The sequence below is a fragment of the Colobus angolensis genome, unplaced genomic scaffold (assembly GCF_000951035.1).
Source record: "Colobus angolensis palliatus isolate OR3802 unplaced genomic scaffold, Cang.pa_1.0 Scaffold11, whole genome shotgun sequence".
In the NCBI taxonomy this organism is placed as follows: Eukaryota; Metazoa; Chordata; class Mammalia; order Primates; family Cercopithecidae; genus Colobus; species Colobus angolensis.
The window spans coordinates 5,895,081-5,906,123 of NW_012112030.1; the positions used below are offsets into that span (position 1 = coordinate 5,895,081).

The window sequence follows — 11,043 nt, forward strand, 5'->3', positions numbered from 1 at the left end:
AGAAAAAGAAAAAAAAAAAAGAAAGCTGGCTAGTAGCAGTTTTAATATCTGACTAAATGGCATCTAAGGCAAGGAAAAAAATGTGTGTGTGTGTGCATGTGTGGTGTAGGAATCTAAGGCAAAAGTATATGATATAAATATATACACATATATAGTAATGGGGAAAGGATAGTATGTACTAATATAAGGAAAATTTAATAAGAAGATATGTTCATAATATATGTATCTAATTATATAGTCTCAAATATATCAGGAAACGACAGTCAAAAATGTATGGATAAATGGATAAATCAAATACCATAATTACAGGCTGGAGGCGGTGGCTCACACCTATGACTCCAGCACTTTGGGAGGCCTACGTGGGCAGATCACTTGAGGTCAGGAGTTCAAGACCAGCCTGGCCAACATGGTGAAACCCTGTCTCTATCCAAAAAATACTAAACAAACAAAGAAACAAACTCCATCATAATTGGATATTTTAACATATGCTTTTCAGAAACTGTTAAATCAAGCAGAAAAATAAGCAGAGTTATCAAACACATGAACAGAAATAATGATCTCAGACTTCTAGATCAGAATCCAGGCCCAAGAGAAAAGAAATAGATGTTCTTTTGGAGTGCACACTGAACACTTGCAAAAACAGATCACGGATTAGGTCATGGAAGAAACTTTAGCACATTCCAGGCAATCAGGATCATGAAGACTGTATTCTCAGACCATAATGCAACAAAATTAGATGTCAGGAACAAAAGGATGGCTTTAAAACTTTCATGTGTTTCCCAACAAATTAAGACATATAAGTGAATGACAATGAAAACACTACTTGTCTGAGATTGTGGGACAGGGATGGCATGTACCTAGAGGGACATTTATAGTACAAGTTCATTAAAGAATAAGGAAGACTATATATGTGAATAAGGTCATCCTCTGGTGAAATTGATCAAGACCACAAGGGAGAAGATACACAGAAAAGAGGAAATAACCACAGATACAATCATTAGCACTGGCTTTTAGACCATTAGACCTGATGCTTCAGATTAGAAGCCTACTGGCAGATTTGGCAGGACACACTGAGGAGCAAGCAGTTCATCACCGTCTCAGGCATGGTGTCATAGAAATCAGACTCCCCAGGTTCTGCTCCCACCCTAGACACGGACAGATGGTATGACTCGGACAAGCCACTCTCTCTCTCCAAGTCTCAGTCGGTTGCTGTAAGACTTGAATAAGTCATGTATGAAAGCATCAGAAACTTGGCAAAGTTTTAAACCACAACATCATGATTACAGGGTAGTGCCTGATAAGCTAACCCGAGCTATGTCAAAAGAAGCTATACACGGCCCACACAACGTGAACAAAACCCTGGCTCCCGAGAAGATAGGAAACACAGTTAGATGATCGGGTTAGTGGGTGGGCAGGAGGTTGGAAATGGATGTTACTAACAACAGCATCTTTTGATTTGGGATATTCCTGTCTGTTGGTTATATACAATAAGGATAATTTTGTTCCTTGTGTGGAGTGGAATATCATGAAAAGGAGCATTGTTAACAATTTTTAGAACGTTGTTAGTCCTTGAGAACTTCTTGTTTTATTAAAATGAAAGGTTATATACAATGTCTGATTAACATTATGTAATATTAACATTATGTTAAAATGATACAAATGGCTATAGAGTAATGAGGGCTTACTCTGTACCAGGTACAGTTCTAGATATTTTTACATGTCTTAAATAATTTAGTTTTTTCTAGAACTCTAAGAGATAACTATTTTGACCCCTACCCACACACATTTTACAGCTAACTTTCAACCACTTGTCCAGTTACACAGCCAGTGCTAGAACCAAGATTGCAGCCCAGGCAGTCTGGCTTCAGAGCTTCTGCTATTAACTACTATAGCATACTCTAGAGTTGCAATGTCACTTGTGGCTATTGAGCACTTGAAATGAGGCCAGACAGAATTGAGACATACTGACAGTGCTGTACATACTGGATTTCAAAGGTGTGATACAGAAAAAAAAAAAGAATGTAGATATCTCATTAATACTTCTGTATATTAATTGTATAGTAAAATGGAAATATTTGAGGTATATAAGCTTGCATAAAATATATCATTAAATTTAATTTCATCTGTTCCTCTACTTTTTAAATGTGGCTACCAGAACTCTTTAAACGACGTAAATGGCTCACATTAGAGGTCTGTTGGACACGGCTCCTCTAGAGGCACAGTGGGCTGTTTTAGGGTATACCAGCATGGAGGCAGAACTCATGGCAGGGTGTGGACTCACTCCCAGGCCCCTCATCCCCATGTGTGTGACACCCATATATACAGATTAGAAGAGAAGTCGAAGATCCATAAGCAATCCAGTTCTTTGATCTAGTTCCTGAATACCTACCTCATCCAAGTAAATATTAAGTGTGTCAGTTCCAAATTCAACCTTCTTCACCAGGGGTTGCTGGAGAAGCTGAATAAGAGAGGGAGAAAAATACAGACTAAGAGCCAGAGCCTTCCCCATCCCCTACAGTATTCTTCCAAAACTCTGCCATGATCAAGGAAAGAATACATACTGTGGAAAAGGTAGGAAAAGGGAACCGAGACTATTACAAGTTGCATGTCATATGTCTGCTACAACCTTGCAGCCCATTTAAATAATCCAATCATGAGTTTGTGTGTATGTGTGTGTATATATATACATATACACACACAGGTATATATATGCACATAGATACATGTATATATACCTACATATGTATATATACACACACCATGTATATGGATGCCATATATATATATGAAAACAACTTTTCTTACAAATGTACATACATATACCTACATATATATATGTATATACATGCCATGTATATATGTGTGTGTGTGTATATATACACACACATGCCATGATGCCCACTTTACCAGTTTTTTTTATTGTACTGTCAGGTCCCCTCACAGCTAGATAAATGAAGAAAACAGAAGTAACTTACTAACTGACTGGTGCCCTCCATGGGACTGAACCCAGATAGCATCTTCACTTCCACAATCACCATATTGGAAGAGCTACGGCTCCCCACATAACTGAGAGCAGGAAGAAGAAAACACATGTGAGCCTATTACTTCAGTGCACTCTGCATCCCCAACACACATACACACACACGCACACACACACGCACACGTGTCCCACCTCAGCTCCTCAGACCAGGTGCTCTGCCGGCCACCATCACCCCAGCTTTCCTCACCTGGTGTGAATAGCGAGAGTCAAGGATCGAGGTGAAGTCAGTTGCTCACATCTAGCTTTTCCCATTTCCACGCTAAGACTAAAGGTCTTCATATTTGTAGGAGGGAGAATATTGTATCTCAACACTGTCTGGTAGGAAGAAATAGCCAAATCAGAGTTGGAAAGAACTTTAAAGATTGTACAGTTCAAACTACTTTTCTCACAAGTGAGAAACAGAGAGAGAGAGAGAAGGCCTAAGGGGAAGATGCCCTCAGACTCTCCTTCCCAATGTACATTCCTTCTCATGGATCTCTACTTACCTGCACATAGACACAGCCCTGGCCTGAGGCCTTCAACGTGTACATTCCAGGGACATTGGGCAGAGTCTCCTGCTGAAATACCAGTCTGTTGGCTGACTGTATGTTGAATGTACGCTGGAAATTCTCAGTGGATTTTACAACCAGGTTGATCTCCTCAGATGGCATGTAGGCAGTAGTGGCATATTTGGCAAGAGCTTGGAGAGCAACTACAGTATCCTGAGGGAAACAACCAAACATATACTTACCATTTTGTGAGTCATTGGAATTAACCTTGAATAACTCTCTATAACCCACACATGTGGTTGTTGTTAGTTGGCTTGGATGATGCCTCCTCTAAGTATTTAGAGAACTATACCCACCTTCTCTGGAGAAGCTGACATAGAAATCACAGTAGCTTGCTTTTATAGAAAATCACCATCAACAGGTACTACTGAACATCCATAGGTTACTTGGTTAACCTAATCAATTCATATTCAGAAATCAAACAGCTTCAGAATGAGTTATTGCTAGAAGCAAGTGGATAACTGTTCAGTATATATTTTACAGCTTCCTTTTTGGGGAGGAAACAGTATTAACATGATAGCCCTAGAAATTGCAGCCTATGACGTCATTTAACTGTGCGATGATCTTCTACCTCACAGTTGGAAGGAGCATCAGGGAGCTAGGAAAGTCCTTCCTTGCAGGCTGGCTTCTTAGCCATGACACCATGTGACAATCTTTTATTTCTCTGGGAATAAGACAGATAACTGTCACTAAGTGAGCCTGGTACAGTGACGTTTGAACTGTTTCATTCTGAAAACATAATTAATATAAATTACAAGGGCAAAGAAAAATGAATAAAGTGTTCAACAAAATTGTCATATCTCGCTCTATGTTATGAAAACTTCTACATGCTTGATACTGTGTAAAATATCTATTACAAAAAAAAAAAACCCTATTTCTTCATCTCACAAATGAAAAAGACATTCTTATTTCGACATTATCACTGTCCTACAAAACAGGAAGACAGATCACCCACCCTGGTGAAGCCGTGAAGAAGTTCTATCTGTGCAGCTTGGTCATCTACAAACAGTTTTTGTTTACCCTTTGTGGACTGGAGCCAGGGAGGTTTTTTACTGCTTGAACATATGGAGACAATTCAAAGAAAGGGACCTCACCGTCAGCTGAAAAACCAGTGTGAGTAATATATGATATATGACCTCTTGTGATAGCCAAGGATTTCATTGAAAAATGATTCTGACATATACCTGTCACTGCGAGTTGTAAACATTTCACCTACTGCTTTCCAAAAATATTATTATATATTATAATTTTTTAGGACCGAGCAAGAAGAAAGGAGTCTTTTCTGATCTTTGGCCAAGCATTTCCCTGAAACAGGGAGGCATAGTACCCTATAATTTTTTAAGTTTCAATTAGGTCATTACCACATTTAAACTTGGTGCCTTTAACATTTTTACCAAACATGCAATCTATTAAAAGATGTTCATTCTTTCAGGTCTGATTTACATGTTATATCTTCAGTGAAATTGGCCAATTTCAACAAATCAGATTATAATCTTCATGAGGACAAGAAATATATTTTCTTAGTTACTTCTGTAGCCTCATCAAAGTGATTTGGACATGGTAGATATTTAATAATATTTTCAGAATAAATAAATTAATGACTACTCTCTTCATTATAATCTAAAATAATTTTTTTATGATTTGAGTTTATCATACAATTCTACCCCTCTTTTTTTTCCCTACTGCCACACCATTCATTCAATTTCCCAATTTCCCCTTACCCCTAACCTAGATAAAACAGTCTCCTGATCTCTTCAAGTCCAACGTTTCTCTCTTCTAAATTATCTCACACACCAAGTGGCTAATTAATCTTTCTGAAACAAAGTTAAAATTGTTGTTGTTGTTGTTGTTGTTATTGTTGAGACGGAGTTTTAACTCTTGCTGCCCAGGCTGGAGTGCAATGGCACCATCTCGGCTCACTGCAACCTCCGCCTCCCGGGTTCAAGCAATTCTCCTGCCTCAGCCTCCCAGGTAGCTGGGATTACAGGCACCCACCACCATGACTGGCTAATTTTGTATTTTTAGTAGAGATAGTGTTTCTCCATGTTGGTCAGACTGGTCTCGAACTCCTGACCTCAGGTGACCCGCCTGCCTCGGCCTCCCAAAGTGCTCGGATAACAGGCTTGAGCCACCATGCCTGGCCCCAGTGTTTCACACTCAACAAAAAAGAAAATTAAATGCATCTGGTACTATTTATGTGCTCATATAACCCATTTTATGAATACTTCTATATATTTTTCACAGGCTTTTCCTGTCTAAGACCCTGGACCGAGAGGGCAAGGACAATACCTTTTCCTCTATCTCCATACAAGATCTAATTCTACCTGTTAAGTGGCAGTGGGAGAACAGGCTGTTTACCTGAGTAGAAGAGAAGCCCCCATATGCATTCCGTTGCTTGGCCAACCAAGCCACTATGCTAGTAGCCTTGGCTATCTCCTTTTGAGTCAGGCTGGGCTTGGTAAGCTGAGCCAACAATGCATATGCTGTAAGTTCCACATCTAGAGCCACAGGCTCAGACCAAGGGCTGGCATTCGATGATGGAGTAGGTTTGTAGCTCCAGTGAATGGATTCTCCTATGGAAAAAGAAACATAACTAGGATGTCCTTAGAAGGAGCTGGCTTTCCCACATTCAGTTTGTAAATGCAGCATCTTAGAGCAGAGAAAGTACCAACTGAGAATTAAACAGAGTAGAAAAAAAGTCTTAGATGTAGCTGATTAATTGACCTTGATGTAAATGCAAGGATGCATGTGTGCACGTGTGTGTAAAGCTAGAAGCATCAATAAATGTTCCTGCCTCCAGCAATTACATGAAAACCACCCTTGTTAATTTGTCAGTTTTGATGTTAATGGAAATAGGTAAATAGAAGCTTCTTACAAGAATCTCTGTGTTTGGGGGCAATTTTTGTTTGCTTACAGTTTTATGAATTTTTCAGTATTTATTTTATTTAATCAAAGATTTAGGCTGGGCGTGGTGACTCACGCCTATAATCCCAGCACTTTGGGAGGCCAAGGCAGGCGGATCACCTGAGGTTGGGAGTTTGAGACCAGCCTGACCAATATGGAGAAACCCCAACTCTACTAAAAATACAAAATTCGCTGGGTGTGGTGGCACATGCCTGTAATCCCAGCTACTCAGGAGGCTGAGGCAGGAGAATCGCTTGAACCCGGGAGGCGGAGGTTGCAGTGAGCTGAGATCACGCCACTGCACTCTAGCCTGGGTGACAGAGAGAGACTCCGTCTCAAAAAAAAAAAAAAAAAAGGACATGAGACCAAAAGAAATCTCTGTGACAGCCAAGATGACAGTTAATGGATAACTTGAAGAAAAAATAAAATAACCAATGGAAATGAGAAGGGTAGAAGTTAGAAGACTAATTAAGCAGCAGCCGCCCGGGCCGGGCATGGTGTTGGGCGCCGGACCCGCCTCGCCTGTCTCGGGGAGCCCAGGGTAAAGGCAGCAGTAATGCTAACGCTAGCAAGCAAACTGAAGCGTGACGATGGTCTCAAAGGGTCCCAGACGGCAGCCACAGCCTCCGACTCGACTCGGAGGGTTTCTGTGAGAGACAAATTGCTTGTTAAAGAGGTTGCAGAACTTGAAGCTAATTTACCTTGTACGTGTAAAGTGCATTTTCCTGATCCAAACAAGCTTCATTGTTTTCAGCTAACAGTAACCCCAGATGAGGGTTACTACCAGGGTGGAAAATTTCAGTTTGAAACTGAAGTTCCCGATGCGTACAACATGGTGCCTCCCAAAGTGAAATGCCTGACCAAGATCTGGCACCCCAACATCACAGAGACAGGGGAAATATGTCTGAGTTTACTGAGAGAACATTCGATTGATGGCACTGGCTGGGCTCCCACAAGAACATTAAAGGCCGTGTCTCTACCTGGAAGGTGGCCCTCTCCTCCAGCCCTCTCCCTGGCAGACTCCTGCTCCCCTGGGGCTCAGATGGCTGTCATTGCCTCCGGAGCCTCTCCTCCCAGGGATGTCGTTTGGGGATTAAACTCTTTGTTTACTGATCTTTTGAATTTTGATGATCCACTGAATATTGAAGCTGCAGAACATCATTTGCGGGACAAGGAGGACTTCCGGAATAAAGTGGATGACTACATCAAGCGTTATGCCAGATGATAAAAGGGGACGATTGCAGGCCCATGGACTGTGTTACAGTTTGTCTCTAACGTGAAACAGCAAGAGGTAGCCCCCTCTCCCGTCCTCATGCTCCCTCTCAGTCCCCTGGATTGCCCCGGTCCTGTGACCATGTTGCCCTGAAGAAGACCATCTTCATGACTGCTCATTGTAGATGGAGAATTCAACATAAATACAGCAAGAAAATGTGTTTGGGCTTCTGAAGAGTTGTCTGCTTACCTTAACATGTTTACTTTTTTGAACTTGTACTGTATAGGCTGTTGGTGAAATTCTTAAGAAGTTGTAATGAACTCAAAATTGAGGCCAGAGCTTGCTTTCCCTTTTCCCAAACAAAATTGGTTTTCTGCACAAGCGATGCTAATGATGTGTTCAGTGTAACTTGCAGATTGGCAATAAGACACCCGCTACAAACTGTGATTGGATGCAAAATCTCTTAGCTTCTTTCACGAATGTTGGCCCTGCCTAGATGTTGTGAAGCTTCCCAGAATGCATAGTCATTCACTGTAGATCTCTTATTGAAATGCGTATTTTATTTAATGTAAGTATATTTTGGAACAGATTTGTAATTTGTACAATTTAATGCTTTAATTATTTTTTCTATTCTCATTTAGTTTGTATTTTCATTGTATAGAGCAGACAGAAAGATGTTGGGTCAAGCAACTATTGAAGAGAAATACCAAGAAAATAAAAAAAAAAAAAAAAGAACACTAATTAAACAGAATTTTAGAGATAATAAGTAGCCACAGAAAGGCAATCTAATTGGAAGAATATAACAGGAAACATGTGAGCCTGCAATACAAGATAATGGAAAAGAGATCATCACAATGAATCAATATATGGTGCAACAGGTCCCATTGTCTCAGATACACATTTCATGACTAGAGCTTCTTACACACAAGAGGAAAAGCTAGCCGGCCCCCTATGAGAGGACAGTTCAGCCATGACACTCATATAAATGAAGGCTGAGACTGCATTTCTGCCTGGAAGAATAATTTTAAATATACAGTCAGATAAATGAAATGCATTACAAGATCTGTCATACTTCAAATAGTATTCTAAATACATTTAAAGTGGTCCAGGCCAAGTGCAATGGCTCACGCTTACAATTCAGCACTTTGGGAGGCCAAGAAGGGTAGATCACTTTAGGTCAGGATTCTGAGACCAGCCTGGCCAACATGGTGAAACTCCGTTTCTACTAAAAATACAAAAATACAGAAATTAGCCAGTGTGGTGGCAGGCACCTGTAGTACCAGCTACTTGAGAGGCTGAGGCAGGAGAATCACTTGAATCCGGGAGGCAGAGGTTGCAGTGAGCCAAGATTGCACCACTGCACTCCAGCCTGGGCAACAGAGCAAGGCACCGTCTCAAAAAAATAAAAATTAAAAAAATATTTAAAGTGGTCCTACATCAAAGAACTTTCAAAGATCTCCAAAAGGGTAATTCCACAATGACAATATACTTTCTGACTAGCTTCCTCAGTGTCGTTTCTCTTCACATTAGAAGTATAAAAATGTGGCCAGGCATGGTGGCTCATGCCTGTAATCCCACGGGCAGATCACCTGAAGTCAAGAATTCGAGTTCAGCCTGGTCAACATGGTGAAACCCCTTCTCTACAAAAATACAAAAATCAGCTGGGCATGATGGCACACGCCTGTAATCCCAGCTACTCGGGAGGGTGAGGCAGGAGAATTGGTTGAACTTGGGAGGCAGAGGTTGCAGTGAGCCGAGATCACGCTACTGCAATCCAGCCTGGGCAACAAGAGAGAAACTCGGTCTCAGAAAAAGAAAAAAAAGTATAAAAATGCCCTTTGAGCACTTGCATGTGTTTCTCACAAACCTCCCAACAATGATTTTATGACTTAATAACTGTTACTAAAATGAATCCTAGAGTTCATGTGTAGGACAGAGGATACTAAGGAGATGATAGATAACTCACAGCTTATGTTCACAGTTTCAAACAACTCTTAGCAGGACCAACATACCTGAGATGATAGCCTGTTGATCTAACTGTTTAAGGAGAATGTTTCTGATGTCCATTTCCCCAGCCAGGGAGAAAATGTAAGCCAACAGGGCCTGTGTGTAGAGGCTGGTGGTGGAGGTGGCCGAATTCTTGAGACACTGTAGACCCTGGCTCACCATTGGGTCCTAAAAAGTGAAGAAGACCATAACTTATAAGGCATTCCTTAAAAAATGGGAAGTAATCAGGAAATCATCTTATCCTTCTTGACCTTAAAAGGGTGACTAGGGACAAAGATGGGTCAGTGTCTCTAGGAATAGGCATGAGAAGGAGGGTATCAAGAGGAGGAGCCAGGAGAACTTACATCTACCTCCTTTCCCATCTCCAGCAATGCAGCTGTAACATATGCAGTCAAGGAGACCTCATCATCAACACCACCCTAGAGACAAACAGGGAGACAGTGAGTCAGGGCAGCAGGCAGCAGCTGCAAGAATTATGTGGAGATTGCAAAATGGCATCCCCTCTGAATAGATGAATTATTTTTAAAAAGAAAAAAAATAATAAAGAAAGCTCTTCTTTCCACAGGCTTTCTGCAGCTCAAGCCTCCAGGACACACAAAGAGGGAACAGGCTGGACTTCAGTAACTGCAGAGCCTTAAACAGCCTGCAGGAGGCAGCATGTGGACTTCAGCTGAGTGGGTGTTAAAGAAACCCGAGAGGAGTTAAAGAGCATAAAAGGTTTAAAGAAGGGAGGAAAAAGGAGAGAATCTGCCGCATCACTGCATCTGAGCCTCCTCACACGCAGCTCCCCTCAAGCAGCACAACGCCCAGCCCCCTTCTCCAGGGGAGATTAGGTGAGACCTTCCCTGCTTATTGCCTTTCCCAGAAATATCAAAGCAAATTTTAAAAAATATCAAATCAAATTATTATCCTCATTCTATAGATAAGAAAACAAACACTTAACAAGATTAAATAGTTTGTGGCCAGGCATGGTGGCTCATGCCTATTATCCCAGCTTGAAGCCAAGGCGGTGGGGAGGATCCCTTGAGCTCAGGAGTTTGAAGCCAGCCTGGGCAACACGGTAAAACCGCAACTCTACAAAATGTACAAAAATTAGCCAGGTGTGGTGGCATGCGGATCCGTGGTCCCAGCTATTCAGGAAACTAAAGTAGGAGGATCATCTGAGCCTGGGGAGGTCAAGGCTGCAGTGAGCCATGATCATGCCACTGCACTTCAGCCTGGGTGACAGAGTGAGACCCTGTCTCAAAAAAACCAATAAGTAAATAAATAAAAAAGATTCAGCCAGGTGCGGTGGCTCACGCCTGTAATCCCAGCACTTTGGGAGGCTGAGG

At 41.4% G+C, this 11,043-nt stretch overlaps 2 protein-coding genes across 5 annotated transcripts in view; one reads left to right on the forward strand and one right to left on the reverse strand.

The window, feature by feature from the left end:
- A2ML1 (alpha-2-macroglobulin-like 1) overlaps positions 1-11,043 on the reverse strand; it is a 57,588-nt gene that overhangs the window by 5,241 nt on the left and 41,304 nt on the right. For both annotated transcript variants that reach the window (XM_011953424.1, XM_011953429.1), the window contains 7 exons: positions 10,057-10,131; positions 9,718-9,880; positions 5,947-6,161; positions 3,526-3,741; positions 3,228-3,355; positions 2,976-3,066; positions 2,390-2,458 (listed from right to left, as the gene is read on the reverse strand). In XM_011953424.1, the coding sequence (XP_011808814.1) occupies positions 2,390-2,458; positions 2,976-3,066; positions 3,228-3,355; positions 3,526-3,741; positions 5,947-6,161; positions 9,718-9,880; positions 10,057-10,131 (957 nt within the window). The remainder of the gene's footprint in view (positions 1-2,389; positions 2,459-2,975; positions 3,067-3,227; positions 3,356-3,525; positions 3,742-5,946; positions 6,162-9,717; positions 9,881-10,056; positions 10,132-11,043) is intronic.
- On the forward strand, positions 6,971-8,341 carry LOC105519864 (NEDD8-conjugating enzyme UBE2F-like). Of its 3 annotated transcripts, none has more exons than XM_011953413.1 (3): positions 6,987-7,033; positions 7,147-7,464; positions 7,570-8,341. In XM_011953413.1, exons 1-3 carry the CDS (start codon positions 6,987-6,989, stop codon positions 7,715-7,717), a joined length of 513 nt encoding a protein of 170 aa, XP_011808803.1. In that variant the 3' UTR covers positions 7,718-8,341. The 3 variants fall into 3 exon arrangements, with proteins under 3 accessions (XP_011808797.1, XP_011808803.1, XP_011808807.1); XM_011953417.1 differs by lacking the exon at positions 6,987-7,033 and having other exon boundaries at positions 7,049-7,168; positions 7,247-7,464; XM_011953407.1 differs by having other exon boundaries at positions 6,971-7,464.

What these genes read in the sequence shown, in the direction of transcription:
- LOC105519864 (XM_011953407.1), top strand. Translation starts at nt 7,049, where the DNA reads ATGCTAACGCTAGCAAGCAAACTGAAGCGTGACGATGGTCTCAAAGGG. An exon ending in ACAAGAACATTAAAGGCCGT is followed by an intron (nt 7,465 to 7,569) that starts GTCTCTACCTGG and finishes CTCTCCTCCCAG; the next exon opens with GGATGTCGTTTGGGGATTAA.